General features: G+C 37.2%; 1 protein-coding gene across 1 annotated transcript; it reads right to left on the bottom strand.

Annotated features, from left to right (window-relative positions):
- Nucleotides 1-20375: 20375 nt before the first annotated feature.
- LOC125067917 lies at nt 20376-22196 on the bottom strand. The gene has a single exon (XM_047676813.1). It carries the CDS (start codon nt 22194-22196, stop codon nt 20376-20378), a length of 1821 nt encoding a protein of 606 aa, XP_047532769.1.
- Nucleotides 22197-24720: the final 2524 nt, after the last annotated feature.

Here is a 24720-nt window from a genome sequence, read left to right as displayed (position 1 = left end):
TATGTAGATGAGCTAAACAAAACCACTTAAATCAAGTCGATCTGACGTAGTTGACAAATGACAATTCAGGAGTGCAACGCCCCAATCAAATGAAAAATATCAGAGTTTTCGGAATTTCTGCGTCAGTCACAACCCGAGCGTGCCATGCCGAATTTCGAGTTTCTAGCTAGTCCAGCTATGCTCGTTTTATAATACATTTTGTTTTCTTTTTTAACCGAATTCGTTATAGGCTATAACAATGCACATAATAGAAAATACTTAAAATTATATTAAGATATTGTGACGTTGAAGCTGTGGAATCGAATTACGACTGTGGAATCCAGATGCGAGTTGAAAATTATCATTTAGATATCTGTTTACAGTTTCAGTATTCCAATTATGAAGGTATGTTTTTATACGTGTTTATTAATATAAATAAGTATTTGAACTGACATGGCCACATATAAGTCATAGTAAAATGAATAGTTAAATATATTTAACCGATACTTTTTAACTTTATGTTTAGATTCGATTGCTATTCCAGTGAAACACATAATTAAAAAAAGTCAATGACGCGGTACTAGTTTTTTATCAAATTTTAGCCTTGAATTTTATTTTTATCATTTTCGCTACATTCCTTGTACGTTTCGATTTTTCTATCGAGCTAAAAATACCTGTTGCCAGTACGGATATCAATTAAATAAAAAAAAAACTTTGTCAGTAATTATTTTTGTACATTCATCATTGTCATTCTAACTCACACTCTCTCGATACTCTTTGATTGTTGACTGAAAGATTTTAAGGACGTATGTATTACGTTTAGTTATTTAAACTTTATTGTACATAACATCATACAAATAGAAATTTTCTTAGAAATGATTATTGTGAAGTGCCCATTTGGCTAATTAGCCATTTTATCCAGTCAATCCAAAAAGGGAGTTTTTATCATAGAATTTTAGAAAAAGTTTATAAAATATGATTCATCCTATTAGAGGTACATTCATTCGATCTAGTAGCAAAATTTCGCTTGGTTAAGAATTATTTTGCATAAACCGTAAACGTGTAAGGACACACTATATTAAATCACAGTTACAGAACTAGAAACGTCAGAAACAACGTCATAGGAGATAATTAGAAGTGAAATGCGTTCAGCCCCAGGCGAATGTTCAAACGAATGGGCTAATCTGTTTAGTTAAAGTTATAACACGAACAAGATCTTTCACTGAAAATGAACGCTTATTTAGAACTCACAAAAGAAGCGAATGTAGGTGAAGGTCGCAATAATACTCTTAATATTTAGATTTTCCTATTTATTTTATGAAGAAGAATGAGGTCAACGGCTTATCGTTGTCTCTGGAACGAGGAGAAACAAAAAGAAAAATATATACATATATAATAATTTAACGATGAGAATGTTGAAGCTGACTTATGACTATTTGTAATCTTGAAGCTAGTGACAGTCTTCCTAATATTTATAGGAGGAATAATTTCGATAACACCAAGATATATTTATGGATTAGCGTATAGGGTGGAGTAGAAGAGGACGACGGAGCGTGTGAGGAGGGATATGAGAGAGATGGATGTGAATGATCAGATGAATAATAGATGAGAATGTAAGGAAAAAACATGCTGTACAGGGACCCAAAAGTTGGGGACAAAGGCAGAGAAAAGAAGAAATCCGGTATATACATACAACGACATCACAAATAATGATTACATTAATGTTGATTATTAGAGAAATATAAAGCATAAACACGATAAAGATAAACTTCTTACACTAAGTTCGGCGTCGTAAAAATAATGCATACTCCTTAAAACCGATTATTGATTAAATAATAAATTAATGTAAAATTAATATAAAATAATTTTGCATTTACATTAAAAATATTATAAAACAGAGTAAGTGTATGAGTAAGTACTGGATAGGTACCACCAGCTCGTTCCTTCATGTCACTTCTATCAAAACTTAAAGCATAATATTCTGATATAAAGTCTTGAAATGAAATTTGATAATAATTTTCAATCAAATATGTACTTCATACTGATATTACGAATGTAAGCCTCGCGTATATTATTAGTAGCAAATGTTATTATGCCATGTTTCAATATAATTATAGCAACTAATTAATTAGTACCTCACGCGAGTTCATGCTATGTAATTAAATGTAGATATATACACTTACTTAGCATTTGTATAATTGTAACGTAAAATAAATTAAATCAAAATATTTTTATTCAAATACTTTACTTTACGAGTACTTTTGTATTTAATTTAAATTGAAGTAAAATTAATATAAATTTATCATCATATAAAATATTTATTACTTATAATTAGCTCGTACTCATATTTGAACTATTTTTAAATATCAAGAATACTTGTTTTCGTTAAATTAATCAAATTACACGTACGTATTCATGTCATTCGATAAAATAAATTATTAATTTCGTTTCGATCGGTGTTTCCGTAACTGTCTGTCGCATCTTTCGTATGCATATTTATTTGTTTGTGATGTATCTTCACTAAAAAATCAAAATATTCTTTATCGAATTTTCTTTATTCAAGTAGGCTCCAAAAGCAACGCCATGTTACAGTATTGAATTAAATACAAGACTACGTCCGGCCTGGAAAGTAGATTCTACGGAATTCAGAAGAACTCAGTTTTTACCGTTTTTATAACAGAGTTAATTTCAGTAAATTACAATGAAATTTATAGTATTATAATATTAATATAATGCTGTATTGAATTGAGAGTAAAATGATTTATTTATCAACATTATTGACATGAGATTGAAATTAGTCAATAGTCCAAGTTACAAATATCTGTGGAATATAATTGTAGAAACGAATACCGGAATACAAATACCCCAGGAAGGATGTATTGCCTTTGCGAAGTCGGAAATCAGATGTTATAAGTTTACCTTTTCTCTTCATGTCTGATTTGATATCCGTCATGTATGTATTTAAAAATATCTCTCTTTAACATCGTACAAATTTAGGAGAAAATACTACTATTTGTATTTTTGTCCAAAAATCATTATTTCAAAAAAATAATCCTAATAAACACTTCATCGTTCAATACATAACAATTATTTTTTGTTGAGATTTTGTATTAATTATCAGTAAATTAGGGCATTACATTACTTACATATCCACTTATATAAACGACTAGATGTCGGCCACGATTACTATAATCGCTCTCGATATTATGATCGCTCGCGTTTTAGAAATTAATTTAAATACCTTGGGGCTAAAACTTGCTTCATATCATATTTCCTTAAATTCGGTTCAGATTTTTGACCGTAAAAGCGTAACAGACCGATGGACAGACAGAGTTACTTTGGCGTTTATAATATTAGCAAAGATACATATTATATTCGTAGTAACAAGGCAGGCTTAGTTTAGTGTTTTTCAGTTATTAGTCACCAGTAGTTAGTTATGATAGTCAATGTAAAAGAACACATACATTGTCATAGGATATATCATCAAAACAAATGAAATGTTTTACGCACATCTCAAACTGACAAGATCAATGATAAAATTACGATAAAATTAAAACATATCCTTCATCAAATAGACTGTTATAATCAAAATATCCAACCTAACAAGATTAAATTGAATGTAAACTAATTAGCCGTTTAAAATGTAAGGTCAGCAGTCAACTTCTCTTATTAAAAACACATTCAACTACAATACAATTATAAGTATGTTATGTAAGGAAATCGACAAAAAAAAAACGATTTAAATTTATTAATAGAAAAAGTTATAAATATATCTACAGTATTTTATTAAAGGACCATATTTACCCTTACCTTGGCAAAAGAATGATTTATTGACATTGCGGCGTCGGGAGGGGTATAAAAGTAGCCTATGTCCTTCCTTGAAGTTCAAGCTTGCTTTTTACAAAATTTTATCAAATTTGATATAGTGGTTTGGCTGTGAGAAGCAACAAAGATGGATATATATAGACAGAGTTACTTTCGAATTTATAATATCAGTATAATATATGTGATAAGTTTATAAGATTTTATATTTCTTCTTGTGTTTGTGTATTTTCGTCGGTTCTGATTAAAAATATTCGTACTGTTTTGAGTATACATTTTTGTACAATCTGAACCTATTTAACAAGGATAATCGTGGTTATACGAAACGGTAAATTATTAATTTAATTATATTATTTTAAAACACAGTGTCGTGAGCGTATTTATTCCATAACATAATTCATATCAAAAGTCAGATAGCGTTTCACACGCTCAATAAATTGTTAATGTAATAAAACATTAAAAATACGTGCAATTTATTGTCACTGTATGGCAGTTTATCATTACAAGAATCACTTTTATATTTCCTGTATCTTAATATTCTTAACGCTATTTGTAATATTATGTTGTATGACGATATTACACCATTGTTTGTTTTTTTAAATTGACATTGTATTATGACACTCAATGAAATATATAATTCAATACCTTAATGGTAATTTTAAGTTGTGTTAGTAAATATATTAATGTATAAGGATATTTATTTTTTGTTAATTTCTGATTTGCCTCGTCTAAAGTAACTTAAAGAACCAACCTAATTCGTCATTCCAACGTCATACAAGTAAGCACTAACTTATTATTAGTTACCTACTCTTAATCACAATAAATAAGAATAAATCATTCACGATTTTTCGTAAAATTTAGGGAGAAATTTTTTTTGTGTTTCTCCTGCGCTGAATCTTAAAATACGTCATAGCAAGAGTATGTAAGTATATTATTATAAAAAGCGTACCGAAACATTTTTTTTTAATTTTTATACTTGCATGACTAACGAATGCTAAATCTTAAGAGTTAAATCTAAACAGTGTACTAGAAAAATTAAGGGGTAAAAAACCTAAACTAAAACATGCGATAGTGCGTAGCGATACTACCATACCATAACGTGTACCTAATAATAAATATTGTTATCTACAACAGATTCGTAAAAACTGAAAGTTTTATGCGCAGCTAATGGAGAAAATGTCTCAATTTCATTATTAATCCTTATTCACATATATTATCATATGTTAGATATCTTGGACATTTAATAAAGGTTAAGAAAATATTTTACATCATTCGGATGAATAATTAAGAAGATTTCTCCAATTCCAATTCCAAAAAATCGTTCGCAACGAAACGGGCGTTCGGAAACTGGCTATAACAATACATTTTTGACCTTCGCCGTTAAATTTACCCAAATATGATAATTTATAGATTTATATTAGATGCCTTGGACAAATTTTGGCCTATGTTTCACAATTTTATTGTAAATATTTGTCATTTATGCCATATTTATGTGAACTAATAAATAAATATTTACCAATTTCATATTTTCTTGCTGGATGCACTTCTCATTATCTTTTTTAATACTGTGTACCCGTGCGAAGCCGGGGTGAGACGCTAGTTTGATATAATAAGCTTTTTACTGAGGTTTTTCTCGTTAGAAGCTACATTCAGAACCAGAGCATTACATTCAAATGCAATTTATAAAACGACTTATCTTTCTTTTTTTTTCATTTTATCATATAGGTAGACGGATGAGTAAATGGGCCACCTTATGGTAAGTGGTCACCACCACCCATAGATATGGCGCTGTAAGAAATATTAACCATTCCTTACTTCGCCAATGCGATACCAACCTTGGGAACTAAGATGTTTTGTCCCTTGTGCCTGTCGTTACACTGGCTCACTCACCCTTAAAACCGGAACACAATAATATTGTGATTTGTATTTTTAATTACGTCACTAATACAAACTGACTTACATATATATGCATATCAATTAATGTAATCCAATGACGCACCATCTAATATTACACCTCAGTGTAACACACTGATACCACAGTAAGTTTGGGAATCACTTTAGATTCAAAGCTCCAGTGACTTCTAATTTGTCACCCCTCACAGGTAGACTCGCCTCTGTAGCATATGTGGTTAGGAAAGTTAGACGACTCAGTGACATGTTCTGCTTGATTGGTAATTTTCAAACCAGATGGCGCAATTGTTAGAACAACTGAATCCTAACTGAAGATTGTTGGTTCAAGACGCGGAAAAGCAAGACTGAGTCGTGCATATATTTCATATATTTTCATGTGCTTAATTTATTTTTGTAATTCATCTCGTCTTAGCGTTGGAGGAAAACATAGTGAATAAACCTGCTTATGTCTGATTTCAACGAAACTGCCACATGAGTATACACCAACCCACATCGGAGAAGCGTGGTGAAATAAGCTCCAAATCTTCTCTTCAAAGAGAGAAGACACCTTAGAATAGCATTGGTAATTATACATATATATTACTTTATTAATTTAAATAGCAATCCGGTCCTGCAAACATTTGATGTGATCATTTTCAATAGACTATAATAAAAAAACAATACATCATTTTATACTTCATTTAATAAAATAGAAAAATTTTGAAAGACTTATTCGACCTAATTCACCACAACTAATATTCCGTTATACATATAGATAATATATGTATGTAAAGAGATTATATTCAAGTAGTGATTTTATTATCTTCCAACCCAATTCACTTGAGACAGACAAATCGAAGTGTACAGAATTGTTCATCCGTCACTTGACCCTTTTAGCTTCCCTGTGGACTGACCGCAACCCTTCCTTTGCGACCCTTATGATGAACATACGCTTACTTACACCTTGAAACGAAGTCTTATGATGCCTTTACTATTTCGACTCGTGTACTTTTCTTCTACAGGCTATATAAGCTGAGCTGTTTGATAAATACAAGCTAAAAACTGCTACTGTTTTTTAATTTATTTAAAAAATAGCTGAAATTTATACTGGATGAAATGATAGATTAATTCAATAATGATTTATATAGAATTTTTATTACAAAAGCTCATTTTTAAGTTGAAAACTTAAAGGATTCAAATTGATGATATTGAATGATGTTGATATATAAAAGCGGATAAAATTACAAAAAGAGTTATTTACAGAGAATATCAAATTATATGTATAGATCCTAAATCCATTCATCCAAAATACATTATTAAAATTGATAACAATAATAATTATAATATTAATAATAATTATTATTACAATTACGTCTGTATCAAAAAGGCAAACGTTTTAAATATAAATGTTTGATAATTATTAACTTCTGTACATACGTATAATAAATTTTGAGTGTCTGTTTGTAATATTAAAATAGCCGCTTTTTACTAAATGCATATGTACGTATACATGTTTGTCTGTCTGTTTGTTCCGGTTAACCTCTGGAATGGCTAGACAGATTTTGACGGGTTCTTTCACTGCCACATAGCTGATGTAATAAGGAGTAAGTTAGACTACCACAGTAACTTTTATGTTAAATTCAAACGCGCATGAAGTCGCGGTCTCAGCTAGTGTATTTATTTAAATACATGTAAGCTTTACCGATAAAAATAAATACTTCATAAATACCAATATATACTGTTACATTAAAAATTATATTTATAATTTTAACTTTTTTTTAATTATACAAAACGTCACAAAAGTGTCAATTCGCTAAAATCCGTGCCGTTAACCCATTTCCCACTTCCCATATATCGGTATTGCTAGCACAATACATCATTTTGGCATTTTCTTTGAATTTAAATAATAAAATAAATTATATTTATTTTATCAGAGCAGTGCAATAATTATTACAATTAGATTTTATTATCTAATTCGTTTGTTGTATTTGCTTGGAAGTCATTTCGCATCGTTTCAGATTAATTTATTAACTGTCATCTAATTTAAAGGTTAGGTTAATTTGTATGGAAATGCCTCTTAATTGGCTTTTATTAAATTAAATAATTATTTCTTTGATTTAAATATGGATATCATTCCTATTTAATTTAAGGTATTTTTGGTAGTGATTCTGGCCACACTCCCTAAGCCTTTCAAAGTTTCAAGAACTTTCGATTTCGTTCTTTTTACATTTTTACATCTTCGGTTAAACACCGAATTCAAACTTCATATTCGATATACTGAATATATCGGTGAGTTACCTGAATAGTTGAGTTTCTTAATTTGTGATTGATTATTACTTCAGTGCTTTAAAAGCGTATATCTTTTCAGAATATATTTATAATGGAGTTTTGAAGTTTGATAAAAACTCTATACCACATATTTCTACCGACCTTAAAAAATTGTAAGTCTTTAATTCTTGTTTTTTCTTAAATGCGTTGGTTTGCAATTTAGAAAGTCGTAGTCATGTTTAATTTGTAATTTACAGTGATTTTTGACCCATTGGAATGATTCTCCGGAGTTGAAATCGTCATTTAAAGTAAGCAAGACTTTGAACCTCCAGAAGGTAAATTACTGCTTACATGTCTCGTTAAAGGTGTTTATTTCTTGGTTATTTACTTGATTATTGAACCTGTATATTTCGTATTGCAGGAGATTTTTTTTTTACTCACCATGTGGATTTGAAATACTAAGTGTGGACGGCTGCAGTTTCCTGGTTGAGTGTGTCCAGATTGCTGCTGGTGCAACTCCAAGGATGGCATGCCTTAGATATAAACTATATCCACATGTAGCTGGAAATTTGGTGATGTACCCACTTTAATTTTATACAAACTTATACACCGGCCTGGCGAACGGTGTCCTAAATAATTAAAATAGAATCTTTGAATCGTCAGTGGCGCCTACATTTTAAATTTAATAAGATAGATTAAAACACATTGAATTTTCAAACATTCCTTTTATCCCAAGTGACCCACGCTGAGTCTAGCTGGCATATTTTTTTTTTAATTATCTATAGTAAAAGCTGTAATTAAATTAAGTAACTTATTGTAACTGTTGATTGATTAATTTTGGTCTACAAATAAATAGTGATATAACAAAAATTGTTTTCTTCAAATCCATAACCCAGAAAAAGGTAACAATACAACACAAATAATATAAATAAAGCAAGGACACAAATCAATAAGAACAAAAATTGGACAAAATATGACAAAAATCATTATTATACTTCTTTCTTCTTCTTTGTAGTTGGTTAATAAAAAATAAAATTAATGACATTAATAATAGGTAATAATGTTTGACATGTTTGCGTAAAATAAGACGTTTAATTTTGTAAAGGCTTATAATATTAAACTAGTTTATTGCTCACCTGGCTTAAATTTTGTTAAAGGCCGAATTAGCTGATTGTTCAGGCTGATAGAGCACGCCATTCGCCAAGCGGCTAGTTAGCCTGCAAGTTGGCTTTTGCAGTGCTGGATTTGCTTAATCTGTTACGTTAAAATGTTCCACGAATAAACTTTAAGTATGAAGCTTCTAAATATTTTTTAATGTAATAGGTAAGAGCAAGGCATACTAAATATTGGTGTTTCGTAGTAGAATAACTCTTGAGTGTTTGGTACCCAGGAGGGCTTGTATAAAACCATACCAGTAAGTACAGTGCAAATACATTAATTTGATGTAAGAAATATATTTTGTTTAATTAATAATTTAATTAATGTAACTACAGGCACGTGACAGATAACCCCTTTGTTTCAAATTTTGTTGGTGCATTGACGGTGAAGGGGATAGTTAATACTCCCTACAGTGTCAACGTATGGGCGGTGGTGACCACGTGCCATCAAGTGGCCCATCTGTGAGTCCAGTATTTTATAATTCAAATATGTTCAATAGATGATATACATCTATACTAATATTATAAATGCGAAAATAAGTGTCTCTGTTTGTCTATTTGTCTATTATAATCTAAGATTTTACGGCTAAACCAATGACCTGAATTTGATGAAATTTGTTATCTTTTAAAATTACAATTTCAAAATTTTGTTTGAAAAAATTGTCAAAATTAGAATGTTTGAAACCTTTTTTGTTAATTTATTCTACAGACTAAAAAGAGCAATCGACAACTTTAACATTATAACTAAAACCAGACAAATACAAGATTACTTAAATTGCTATTCCCAACTCTCTTTAACAAATGTTCTTTAACTTCGTAAATTATTGTTATTGTCCTTTAGACTTGTCATTTCGAGAAAGTTTAAGCGTTATTTAGGCTTAGAATAGATATTTAGTCTATATTATTTTAAACCATATTATATTGAACCACCAATACAATAACATATATCTTGATGAAATAGTCTTTAACATGATATATATGTGTTTAATTAGTGCTTACCCAGTTTTGAACCCGCAACATTCGGTCAGAATTCACATGTTTGATCACTGGGCCATTTCGATAGTATTTACGTAGACTAAGTTTTAAAAAGAGGTGAATAGTTCAGTCTGAATGAAAGAAATGAAGATGTCGAAAAGTTTGCATTGTTTTTTTCAGTTCGCAACTTTACTTTTTTGAGTAGTATTGTAGTAAGATCATTAAAATTAAGTTATTTTATGTAATAATGTTGTATTTCGATATAATGTTTGTACTTATATTTATCAGTTGTTTTTTTTTTTTTTAATATTTGCAAGATATTGAGACTTATTCATTAGAACTGTCAATCTAAGGCGAGATTTAAACTTCTATAGACTATATTACTATTTCACCGATGCCGCTTGTAGTCTCTCATAAGAGAAGTACGAAGACACTGGCTAGGTACTCTATTATTTACTCCAGATAATTATTATAATAGTTACCAGTGTTATGAGCCGAGATGGCCCAGTGGTTGGAACGCGTGCATCTTAACCGATGATTTCGGGTTCAAACCCAGGCAGGCACCACTGAAATTTCATGTGCTTAAATTTGTGTTTATAATTCATCTCGTGCTCGGCGGTGAAGGAAAACATCGTGAGGAAACCTGCATGTGTCTAATTTCAACGAAATTCTGCCACATGTGTATTCCGCCAACCCGCATTGGAGCAGCGTGGTGGAATATGCACCAAACCTTCTCCTCAAAGGGAGAGGAGGCCTTTATCCCAGCAGTGGGACATTTACGGGCTGCTAATGCTAATGCAGTGTTATATTATCGAAATCGTCAACTTTCAGGAAAGAACACACAAAATCATACCAGATTTGTATGAAGTAATAAAACGAAATTGAGCAATTCAGAAGGAGAATCAATAAATTTGCACAAGAAACGAAGAGTGGTAATTAGGGCCATAACTCCGCTGCACAACCGTACAGCCTTACATTTACGAGAGCTTGCGAATGTTCAAAGTCATTTTAGAGAACTGGGTTGCAATATAAGTGGAACAGTTATATACACGGGTTGTGTCATTTATCTGTTCCTGATAATGATCAGGGTTTGCTTAGATCAGTACAAAGTAGCATTTATTGTTTGTAATATTCATATTGAAACATAGATATTAAACATATCAATCTGGTAATAATATTATTATGACTTATTAACAAAAAAAATTATCTTATTACAGTGTATGCTCATCATATTTCATTTTAAGTGTCAACGAAAAGTACTTGCAAATACAAATAATTTGGTAATCATATTTTTATAATAAAATTAATTTGATTTTTTTTTTGTTAGTACTCGTCTAATGTTTAAAGATATTCCAAAAATTAGAAGCTGGATTGACCGAAATTAATACGAAAATTGTCTTTAGGCACTAATGTGTAGTGGGTGTAACTTAAAAATTGTAACTGATCAGTGACACACAGGAAAGCAACAGGGAAAAATAATATACTCTTATTGTAAAGAATATAATGATATATGCTACGCATTGTATGATGTAGAACACGAGTATTATCACAAAGGTGTCACTAGTAATTCGAGTAATTCCGATAAAATCGTATTTGTAGGGAGCAAAGATAATATTCTACATATTTAATACAATAGAAATGTTAGTTACAAATACATTTTTGTCAATTAATAAAGTCGTCAAAGAAACAAAGCTGAAAATAAATCACTACCTTAATACTAAACTAGCAACGGAATATATGTCTTAATTATATTGGAAAAAGAGTCATTATTCTTACAACGAATATGATAATTTCGGATCAACATAAGCGTTTCGAAGATCGAAGCTGCGATAATTATGTCAATTCGTCGTATCGATGCCTGCAGCTTGCGGCTCGCTCGCCCGTGAACTGATAAGACTCCGTCATTCTGTAATAAAGAGTTATGGGAAAAGTTTGTTGTGTTTTCGTTAAGCGAAACTTCGATTCGATTGCAAATTTTGTCTCTATATAATTTTGATATAATTTCATTGTATATTTTCACAGCTTTAAATTATTACTTACGAATCGTTTGTACGAAACGAAATTACATTAGTAACTAGCAAATTATTTTAAGTGTTATACTCAATGGAAAACATTAAAGGCGGGTATTGGGTGCAAAATCAACTATAACGGAAAGCGACACAATGCTCTCTTAGGGATCCTTCGCCTCGTGACTCCGTAACGCGTTGACTGTTTACTCATTTGCTATATACTATTTTTATGAAACGATAATTTTTACATTTTACCGAAGAAACTCTATGTTTTTGTTCATCCTAGTCCATTTCCCATTGCTGTTCTTTAATATTAAATTATTTAATATCTGTCAGACGTGATGGCTAATTTTTATAAAAACCTTTTAACTGCCTCTAGAAATATACTACTGAACTAAAAGCAATATAAGTACCATAGTACGATTACTTTATATAATTAATTTTAACATAAAATTCAACTATGCTACCTAAATTAATTATTAACGTCACTTATGTGTCGTAAGATTATTAGTCTCATATTAAAATCTAACAAGACGCTTAAGTGGAGAAGCAACCACAGAGCCTCTTACATAAAATTATAATATCGTTAAACAATATGAAGGGTTTCATCCAATAAGATACTGCTATTGACTAAGGCTTTTAATATAAGGCCTCTATGGAAAATTGCCTCTATAGAAAATTGCCATTTAATCCTCTATATTTTTTTTCTAAACTTCGTATTACGATGCATAAGAAACAGATTTTATATTGATATTATAAAATATTTTTTATTAATAAAACTTACATCTTTATTTGACTAATATTTTATAAGGACAGCATATAATATTATTAAATATCAATTCGTTGTATCTTATATGTCACCATAAATAGGTGTTAGTAATATTTTCCATAAACAGTGTAGTATGTAGTAAAATAATAAACATACAATATTAAATATATTTTGACAAAAAATGCGCTCAAACAAACATACGTTAAGGAAGAGTGTCTTTCTTATTTTAAATTGGTAAATACGAAACGGTTACCAAAAATTTATATTTTTACTTAACATTAATAAAATTCTTTTAATGTATTATCATGCCCACCATCACTTCCAGCTGTATTTCCGACCTTTGACCTTAAGCTTTACCACAACATGCGGTTTCTAAAATACAATTACATATATTATCATTTACATACACACAAAATATCCAAAAACGAGCTATTTCTAACATAATCTATACAGGTACATACAAATATTATCAAAAATACAAAATAAAACTCTTGGAGAAAAAAAACTACAGAAATCGGATCATCAAAAAAGGTTTCGAATAAGAAATTTATTTGTAAAGTAAGTATTTTTTGAGTTGTATTATCTGTTTTATATATATATTTGTTAGGGAATACAGGGAGCGTTGAAAAGTTCAAAGTTCATAAAACAAAGACAGCCAACAAACAAGACTATTCTTAGAACAAATAGTAAAATAAATTCTTTAAAACAAAAATATTATAAAGGTCAAAATTGAAACACACAATTGAAAACGACGACATAAACAAAAACAGTAGTTTATCTATTTTTTCTTGACAATGATTTTTGCTACCGCATATTTGAGTTCCATTGTTATTTTTAAAAAAATAATAAGAATTTGAAGTAAAGGAAAGAGTTGCCTCTGGTAATCCCTCGATATTAAATCGACTAATGTGCCAGTCTGTCTAGATCATCCATCAATAATATCGACATGTCACCCTATTTATTATAGTGCCAGGTTCTATAGGCGTATACTATGCTGATAGATAAAATCCTAGACAAACTACAAAGTAGTTTTAATAAATACAATATTATTATTTTCAGTTTGAAATTAAATCATCGTAAATCACATCCATAGTATATTTTCATTGATGGTATGGTCTTAGATCCCATCTAAGATAATAAAAATAAGGATCAGTCAGGAAGAGATAGTGATAACTGTCTAGCATGTGGTAGATTTTCTTAACGTAATAAAATGGAAGTAATAAATTTGGTTATTTAATGACATAATTATTGTCCATGTAACTATTATCTGATAATGTATTAATAGAATACGCGAGTCACGAAAATCAATAATACAAACCAGAGCGAGTGTAAAACAATACATGAAATATTCATCGTCAACAAATAGTTTAGTATTGTAACGAAATCTGAATTTGTTGCAAAAGCAATCTCAAATCTAAATAGAACCTTAACTGCTAGGTCAAGGTTCAACTTTTTTCTTTGTCATTCTTGTTCTTAGCTCATTATTTCATTGACGACTACCGTGGTCGAGTAGTGAGTACACCGGGTTCGATTCCCGGCCGAATCGATGTAGAAAAAGTTCATTCGTTTTCTATGCTGTCTTGGGTCTGGGTATTTGTGGTAATGTCGCTACCTCTGATTTTTCATAACACAATCAGAGTATGTGATGTTGTCCAATATTAAAAAAAAATATATTCTTAGTGTAGTCATCAGTACGAAATTTTTTCTGATTTCTGTCCAAACACAACCATACAAATTATTGCTGATTCGCGCTAGAACATATAAACAGTGTTTGAAAGAAACCTGTTTAAAACAGAACAGTTATTCAATTTATTTCGTAGATGATTATTTGCATGTCATATTAATAAATTTATATAAATATATCCAAACAACTCATATCATATCGAAAAAGAATGTGATATTTCTATAGATTGTTATTTCATATCTTGCCTCTTTTAATAGTAATTTTTATAGTTGGTACTTTTTTACCGAAAATTGGCTTGTTCTTATCATCGTTATATAAATTCTCTATTTACTTTATTTCAACAAATCAGATAATTATTATATTAGTATCGTATTAAATAAACTTAACTACACAAGCAACGAGTCTACAATAAGGAATGATAGATTATTACAATATTCGCTTTCGAACTTTGTTTTAGTTGTCAAAGTAAACTTTATCGTCATAATGTTTTGAACTGTTTTCTCAAATATGGTAATTAATTAAGGAAGTAATTAATAATTTCGACGCTAAGCTTATTATTAAATTTGCTTCAAATCCGTTAATTAACAACGACAATAACATTTCACAGAGATTTTTTTTTTGTAATAAGTAGTTACTAATGTGATTTTTTTCGGATACGTTCGAATCGAGCATTGTCTGGAAGAAGAGGAAGTGTATTCATAAGCCTGAATCGCTGTTCATTACGATCGACAGTGGCTTTCCTAGAATACGCAGATATAATATACATTTTACAATATTTATTAACATAAAAATTTAATACTACAATTTTTTATAATTCCATTCTATTGGTCCATTTTTTTACAATATCATAAAGATTAGATTGAATTTGGCTTAAAGAATTATTTTATTTTATTAGAAGTATATTTTTGTGTAACGATGAGATCGATTCAAATCGAATCCAACACGTTATGAATTATTGGAAACCTGATATAGTTAAATTAACTTTGCAGAAGTCTGTCTAAAATGCAGAATATTGGAATCCGGAATTGGAATTAAATGTGTATCAAAGAATATCATAGCTGCTTACAAAATTTATCACTAAAATATTGTATGAATATGTATATAATGATTACTATATATGTTTCTTTCGTTTGTTTAATATTTATAAGACAAATAAATGATTTATTGATTAGCATATTATTACCACGCGTGTCAAACTTAACTTTCATGTTTCATTTTGTATACTTAAATTGTTTACAAAATGCAACATGAAAAATCTGAGATCTTGAGAACTTAACACGTCAATTTTTCATTCCCCAATTAACGTCGAAATGAACGTTGTTTGAATTCATATTATGTCCAAATATTGAATGGGTATTACTAAAATGGTTATTTTATAAATACGACTACTTGCCAGGAATTGTTGTTCACGTCCCAGAACTTTAACTCAAAATTGTCTCGTCTCGTTAGCCGAGATTTTAAAAATTTTTAATCTTCCAAAACCCTAGTACTACGAAATGCGTCTAGTAATACGGAATTGGATATTTCGTGTAATTTCAGTAGTTCGGGATGGCAAAATAAAATTATGTTGTACAATGATGTTTCAATCTCTCTCTATATTTTTACAATGCCTCACAATCATCCAATTGTTTTCCTTATGACATCTCAATCACTTTTAAAATAAGAAATAGTGTTACATGCCAGTATTAAATGTTATTAAATATAAAATAATATTAACTAAAGTTGTACAAATTAATGATCAATTAATTACAATAATAATTGTATATATTTATAATATGTAATAATAACAATAATGTGATATTATTAATGATATAATTAATTATGATATCCTATGACGTAGCACCATATTGGAGGCTAGGGCTAGTCTCTAACATCCGACTACTGTTTATTGCTCATACGATGTTCTCTGCAACTGACAGCTACGCTAAAGGCAGCGAGATCAAACTACACATTTGTCTGTTGAATGTTTCTATTGTAACGATGTTTTTGTGGGATAATTATGAACATATACGAAAGAGAAGGTATTGAGATAAGAACAAATATTACAAAAACATGTACAAACAAATTTTATCATTAAAAAATCTTGTATTAACGTAGAAAATCAGTTAATGTTTTTAAGTATTAATATTTGCGATTTTTTGTGTATATAAAATAAAATAAAATTAGTGATATATTTATAACATTTTGTATTTTTTTTAGTAATAGGATATATAGGTGGATGGACATTAGTGCCACCTGATAATAAGTGGTCACCACCGCCTATAGACATCTGCGCGCTGTAAGAAATATTACCTCATATCACACCAACGCGCCGCCAAGCTTTGGAACAATAATAAGTATTGCTGTTTGGTGGTAGATCTGGTGGGCGGAGGTACCTACCCAGACGGGCCTTTTTTTTTTTTTTTTTTTTTCTCGCTGGAAAAACGCGTTACGCGCTTCCCCCACGTGATGGAAGGTGGGGGGGTGTGTGGGACTCCCCGGAGCCCTGGACGCCGAGTGCGCCCAGGTACGCCGGGTTTACCCACTAAAAAACCAGCGGTACCCTCTCCGTCTTTCGGCGGGCGCCACGGGATCGCTTGCGCATGCTACCGTGACGCCCTGACGGTCGGCCCGCCTATGCGGACCTCCAACACCTAGGGGGGGTTCTCGGGGTACTGAGACCCCCCCTAGTCCCCGCGACGCCTATTGAGGCGGGGGGAGAAGGTGCGCGTAGCGCTTCTTCCTCCTCCCCGGTCGTCTTCGGCGGAGCGGGTCTGCAGCGGCATCCTCTTCCCGCTCCCGCTCCGCGGCTTCCTTCTGCGACATCACGTTTTCGCAGAAGGAGCGCATCTCCGACGAACACGTCTTACTACCGAGCATTTCGTTGACGATGCTCGGCAGCGAGAGGTCTCCGCCCATAGTCGCCGCAAGGGTGTGCCTCTGGGGCCCCCACGCAGCACACTCACTCAGGGTGTGGTGCGCCGTGTCGACTGGCGCACCACACTCGTGGCAGGAGGGTGACACCTCCCGCCGCGCTATCCCGTGCAGGTACTTACCGAAGCATCCGTGCCCGGTAAGTACCTGCGTCATCCTGAAGGTGAGTGTGCCCTTCTTCCTCTCGACCCAGCGACTCAAGTGGGGCCGGATCGCCTCCACTGTCGCCAGGCCCGCCGTGGGTGACCCCAGATCCTCCTGCCATCGGGCGATCAGGGCTCGCTGGGCTAGAGCCCTGATCCGCCCGACCTCCGCCGACCCTGGACGGTCGCCGCGGTTCCTCGTCTCGACCCGGAACCGGTACACTTCCGCGAGCACCTCCGCCTGGAGCTCCCAGGGCGGATCGCCCGCGAGAAGTGTCGCCGCAGCCCACGACACCGTACGGTACCCTCTGATGCCTCTCACCGCTATGACCCTCTGCGGCTTACGCAGCAGGGCCCGGTTGTCAGCGGTGAGGGCGTCGACCCAGATCGGGGCACCGTACAGCGCCATCGACCTCACTACGCCGGAATATAGACGCCGGCATAGCGATCCCGGCCCCCCCACATTCGGAAGGAGGCGGCCGAGAGCGGCGGCGGCGTTGATGAGCCTCGGGCCGAGATGGACAAAATGCTGCCCGAAGCTCCATCGACCGTCCAGGATGAGGCCCAGATACTTCATCTGGGCCTGCACCTTGATCACCGTCCCCCGGACGGTGATACTCGCCCCTCGTGGGGGTCCTTGCCGTGGACCGTGGAACAGGAGGGCCTCCGTTTTGGATATGGAGACCCTCAAGCCCAGCATTCCCATACGGTCCACGGTGAGAGCCGTTCCGACCTCGGCGAGGCGTGCCGCCTCCCGAAAGTCCCGCCCAGTCGCCGTGACGAGGGTGTCGTCAGCGTAGCACAACACCCCCATCCCGGGAAGGACGGGAGCTCGCAGGAGCCAGTCGAAACCGACGTTCCACAGGATTGGGCCGAGAACCGACCCCTGTGGAACGCCGCAGTCCACCCGACGCCGGACCAACCTCCCATCGACCCCCGCCCAGAGGACCTCCCTGTCCTGGAGGTACGCCTCCAGCAGCCTCCTGAGATAGGTCGGCACCCCATGGTATCGGAGTGCCTCCCGTATCGTCTCGAAAGGGAGACTGTTGAAGGCGTTCGCCACGTCGAGCGACACCGCCAGGACGACTTGCCCCCGGGCCACCGCTTCCGTCGTCCGAGTCTTCAGGGCGTCCAGGGCGTCGACCGTCGACCGGCCCGCCCTGAACCCGTACTGAGCCTCTGAGAGACCCGGACCGACCTCTTCGAGGTGCTGAACGAGACGGGCTGCGAGGACCTTCTCGAAGAGTTTGCCCGTCTCGTTCAGCAGCACTATTGGCCTGTATGCCGAAGGGGAATCCATCGGCCGACCTTCCTTCGGCAACAGGACCAACTTTCCTTCCTTCCAAGGCTTCGGAAACTGCCCGCTGCACAGGCACTCGTCGAACAGCTCCCGAAGCCTTGCACCCAGGAATTCCAGGGCGTCGCACAGAACACGCCCTGGAACCCCGTCCGGACCCGGCACCGTGTTCTTGGCCCTCAAGCGGCCGAGGGCCATCTCCATCTCCCGCTCCGTGATCAGTGGTGGAGCCACTGCGTCTTCGATCACGGAGCGGGGGGCCATCTGCGGAGGGACATGCTCGCCTGGATGGGGAAAGAGTTCCCCGACCAGGCGCAGGAGGAGACTCGGTGGCAGCGTCTCAGTCACGGGGGCGCCTTGGGTGCGGAACTTTCCGCGTACGCCGCGGTACGGGCGCCCCCACGGGTCTCGATTGAGACCCGCCAGAAGCTCCTCCCTGGCCCTCTCCTTGGCCTTGCTTATCGCCAGCTGCAGATCTTTTTTCAACTGGCGATAAGCGTCCAGCATCTGTCCCTCCAGGTCCGTGTCGAGGCCGTTGCGCCTTCGACAGCGGACGTAGGCCCTCCGCGCCCGGCAGCACGTCGCCCGAAGGTCGGCGATTTCGGGCGACCACCAATAGACGTGCCGGCGCGGAACCCTGCGCCGGGTCCGAGGCATGGCCGCATCGCAGACCTCCTTGAGAGAACTGCGCATGCGGCCCGCCAGCTCCTCTGCGCTGGCGCCCTCCGTCCTCCCTGCGGAACCCCACCGCTGCACGATGGCGGCCTCCTTGACCAGCTCTCGATCGACCTGGCCGAGAGACCACCTCGGCAGCGTAGTCGGCACCCTCTGGGGTTCCGCCGGCCTGCGAGAGGTGGAGATCTCGAATCGGATGTACCGGTGATCCGATAGAGTCTCCACCTCCTCCTCCACTCTCCAGTCGACCACTCTGCGTGCAACGACAGGGGTGGCGAACGAAACGTCCACCACGGAACCCCCCTGATGTCGCACGCAGGTGTGTACCTGCCCCCTGTTGAGAAGGGACAGGTCGGAGAGCAGGGCCCACACCTGGACGGCCCTCCCTCGCGGATTCGTGGCGGGGTTGCCCCAGGCACGCGACTTTGCGTTTAAGTCGCCGAGAACCAGTATAGGTTTCGGCGACTGCCTAGCCACCGCAGCTCTGACTAAGCCGAGATAAGTCTCGAACTCAGCCAGGCTGCGGTTAGGGGAGAAGTACGTACCGACGATGACGTACTCCCCCCACCCCACCACTACGTAGCCCGAGCCCCTCTCGATGAGTGAGAGGGGGGGGGCCGTTCCGCTCCTCGTGAGAACCGCCACGGTGTCGTCCGAGTCCCCCAGCCAGTGAGGTAGGGGAGGGACGAAATAGGGCTCGCAGGCCACCGCCAGGTCTACCTGCCACTCCGCCATGGACTGCAGCAGCAGGTCCTGCGCTCCGGCGCAGTGGTTTACGTTCGTTTGGAGGAAGCTCAGTTGTCCGTGCATTTTTTGGTTCGTTGAGCTTCCTCCGAGGCCTGACGGCTACATTCAATTGGGGCGGCCCTGGTTCCTTGGACCGCCTTGCCTTTCGTGTGGGGAGGGTTGCAGTCCCTGCCACCCATCGAGTGCCCTGAGGGCCTCCCAGCCTCTGCACAGACTGCGCAGTGGGCTGGTGCAGAGCACGACGGTGCCAGGTGTCCCGCACCTCCACACCTGTAGCACAGCGAGCTCCTGTCAACCTTTGACGGGCAGAGGGCTCTCGTGTGCCCGAGGCCGAAGCACCGGAAACAGCGAAGAGGTTGCTGCTCTAGTACCCTGACTCTAGCAGAGCTCCATCCCACTAGGAACCTGCCACTGTTGGCGAGAGTCTTAGCCGCCACCGTTGGGCACCTCACTGTAGCCATGCCCACTCCCGCAGGACCTGTGCCGACAGTCCCGACCCGGACAGAGTCAACGGGGCAATTGCCAACCCTGGCTATGGCTGCGGCCAACTTGGTCTTTGTGACCGAGTCGTCCAGCCCCGTGATCCTCAACTCGGTCATCCTCACGGGTAGAACGACGTTGGCCACTCCATCCAGGGCGACGCGGAGCTTATCCGCCAGTCGCCCAGCCTGCTCCTGACTCTGCGACTTAGGCAACTCTAGGACCCTAGCACCGGTGGCAGCGCGGCGGATCTTGATGCCCTCCCCTATGCCCAGCTGCGCCAGGTCGACGCTCTGCTCGGCCTTCTCTAGCACCTGGGCGTACGTCACTCCCTTTTCCTCTGCCTCAGGCTGCAGAGAGATGATGACGGCAGCGGTGCGGGGCATGGATATTTTGCCCTTTTTCAATGTTACCGCCGGGGTGGTTTTGAGCTTGCTTGCCACTGGTGGGGAAGGTTTCTTATCCTTTTTCCCTTTCCGGACAACAGTGGCCCAACTTTCCTCCTGCCCCGTACCAGCTTGAGCTGAAGGGATGGGTGTCCTATCTGCCGGTGGTACCGTTGCAGCCGGGGTTGTCCTATTGTTTTTGGACTGCTTCTGCTTTTTGGGAGCAGAAGCCGTGGGTGGCATCGAAGGCCTCGGCACGTCCAGCTCTACGGTTGTAGCTGGTGGACTGCTTACTCTCGGGGGAGGGAGTCTGGCGTCCAGCATCGCACCGATCGAGATCGTGATGATCTCTCTCAGTTCATCAATCATTGCATCGGTGGATGGAGTGGCCAGAGAAGGCCCACTCGAAGCCTTCATGGTCGCCCTCATGTCGGCAAACTCCCTCCTGTGAGCCTTCAGGTCCTCTTTGAGGTTTTCGACCTCCCGGCGCAGGCGCCTATTGTCCGCCTGCAGACGCCGTGTCTCTTCCGCCTCAGTGCGAGAAGAGAGGACCTCGACTATAGCCTGTAGGGCGGCAGCCGATTCCTTCAGGCTTTTAATATAGCCGAACTTGAGGTTGCCCGATTTTTTGGCAACCGTGAGGATAGCGGCTACGTTGCGCTCCGCCTCCGCGTGCAGCTCCTCCGCTCCGAGCGTCGCCGGGTCCGCCATGCTTTTTGTTACCGACGATGATGGCACTACTGCGTCCTTTCTTTCGGTTGGTGCCTTTTTAAAGGCACGGCTACGGAGCGCCCTCTCGAAGGCAACTTCTCGTTCCTCCTCCTCTTTTTCCTTTAATTCGGTCCTAGCCCGGGTGAGGCCGTTACCTTTAACTTCGCCGCGGCGGTGGGCAGCGGGTCTCGCCGACTTGACTCCCTCGTTTTCGGAGTCGGAGTCGTCCGTCTCCAGCGGTCGATGTTTTTTAACAGAGGCCTCCGAAGCGGTCTCCATCTCCGAGTCCATCTGGATTTAACAAATCTGGTCCCAGACTAGATTATCCCGCACGACAGGTACGGTCCATAGTTTTGTTTATGCTGCTACGTCATTTTTGTGTAGGGATCATCAGCTGGAGAACAAAATGACCTTATTAAAAGTTAAAAGTTTGCCTAATGTGTAACTGAAACGAGTCTAATTTGGAAAAAATAGAAAAATATTTTTGAATTTCCTTTACAAGGTCACCTGAGTCGATATACCAAATGACAAGAGGAAGGGTGGGGGGGCTTTTTTTTCGATTTCCCGAGTGGAAATCGAGAAAACGAGTGCGGGGTGATGATCTGGGGGTGGATCCGAGTAGGATTCACGAAAAATTGCGGTCAAAATCGAACAAAAATTTTATATGAAAAAATCTAATACTACGTAACGGATAGGACTTAGCGAAATTATAATAGAAAAATTAAAATGTGAAAAAATATGAAAAAATATGAAATAAACGATGAAATTAATTAAAATAAACAAAAGTAAAGCGAAAATGTGCAGTGAGAAAATGCGATATCTCTAATATTTTAGAAGATAGCAAGCCTGTAAGGAGACCGTGTTACGATCGCTTAGGTAACCTCGGTTTTGAGAGTGGGTGACTTTTCCGATTTCCCGAGTGGAAATCGAGAAAACGAGTGCGGGGTGATAATCGGGGGTGGATCCGAGTAGGATTCACGAAAAATTGCGGTCAAAATCGAACAAAAATTTTATATGAAAAAATCTAATACTACGTAACGGATAGGACTTAGCGAAATTATAATAGAAAAATTAAAATGTGAAAAAATATGAAAAAATATGAAATAAACGATGAAATTAATTAAAATAAACAAAAGTAAAGCGAAAATGTGCAGTGAGAAAATGCGATATCTCTAATATTTTAGAAGATAGCAAGCCTGTACCCAGACGGGCCTGCACAAAGCCCTACCACCAAGTAAAATAAAATTAATTAACTGCTTTAACATAATCAACATAATCAATCGCTGTTACTATTGATACTCACTAACGGAAAGTATTGAAAAAAAATATTTTTTTTACTCTGTATGTATAGAGCGTATAACGCCATTAATAGATTTATATAGTTTTGCTAAGGGCAGTCAAAGGCTAAGACATAAAATCATATTATTACGGATAATGAACAGATTATTCGATGGCAGTCAAAATATTTGGAAGTTTCACGAAAAAGAAAGCCCAAATTCCTTATCCGTTATAACAAAAGAAACAGAAATATTATGTTGTATTCATATCACTCGTCATTGTCCCTATTGTAATAATCTAAGCAAGAAATTGGACCAATGCCAAAATATAAACATTCCATAGATCACCCTTAAATTTTCGAAATACAATTCTTTACGATATTTTATATGATTTTGTATCGCTAATGTTTTTGTTTATTTGTAAATTAATTGTATCAACGTTTCAACCCGTAGTATATGCGAATTCAATTTATTTTTTGTTGTACCATTCGGTCAATATTTTTATATGGGTTATTTATGGTGTACTGGTCTAGTTTATTTAGCAAGTTTGGTGTGAAAAATACACACTGTCTTAGAATTTTATATTTGTCACGTTAAAATTATAAAGACTGAGTTTACCTATAGTAGCTGTCACTTTCCATTTTACCCCCTCGAAGGGTATATACAGGGCCTATATCCTTATCCGTATCTCAAACTATCTCCATACAATATTTCATCTAAATATGCCCACCGATTTTAAGCGTGAAGAGGTAGCATACAGAGTTACTTTATAATTATAGTATAGATGCAAATGTTGTTACGGATTATCAACAAATTAATAAGGTAACTCGTATATAGCCAAACGAAATTACGCAAAAATAAATATATAATCGCTTGGCAGATTGACAGGCTATTTCATCTTCTATCTATCTATACAGAGTTATCGGTCATTCGACGTATTCCCGTTAGGAGAATTAAAATTATCGCAACCTATCACAGGTTGCATTTATATATATACGCGGAAGACCGCAAAATAAGAATTAAAAAAACGCATCAAATATGAGGCGGAATAATTTGACTAGTAGTTGAATTACAATGCGTGCGCAATATTGGAAGTCACTTCGAGCAAGAACTTTAATTAGGCTAAATTACAAGATGTCTTACTTATAATTCAGCTATTGAACTGTTTCTAAATTTGTATTTTAGTTTTTTTTAAATTGGGTATTGTTTTTAATTAATTTTGAGGAAATTTTAAAGAGCGACCTTTTTCGTTTCGTCGAATTCGTTCGAATACGAATTTCCACCTTTTGAAATAAGATCCCAGTTGTTATACATTTTTTTAAAAGTTAAGAAAACGGGTATATTTTTAAAATTATCTGCAAGACAAGTTTTATAACGATTTTTTTTGTTTTGAAGGTATTTTTGTGGAAAAAAATCAAAATGTTATTGAAATAATATCGTTTTCCGTCTCGCATTTTTAAATTTGAACCGATAATTAGTGTTTTAATATTGATACATAACCTGTGTTTATTCGTTTTTTATAAATCAGAAGAAAAAAA

Source organism: Vanessa atalanta, chromosome 12 (genome assembly GCF_905147765.1).
Source record: "Vanessa atalanta chromosome 12, ilVanAtal1.2, whole genome shotgun sequence".
NCBI classification, from domain to species: domain Eukaryota; kingdom Metazoa; phylum Arthropoda; class Insecta; order Lepidoptera; family Nymphalidae; genus Vanessa; species Vanessa atalanta.
The sequence above is the reverse complement of the archived record's forward strand: the minus strand, read 5'-3'. Positions and strand labels throughout refer to the sequence as shown.

Coding starts and splice junctions, on each gene's coding strand:
- LOC125067917 (XM_047676813.1), bottom strand. CDS start 22,196: ATGGACTCGGAGATGGAGACCGCTTCGGAGGCCTCTGTTAAAAAACAT.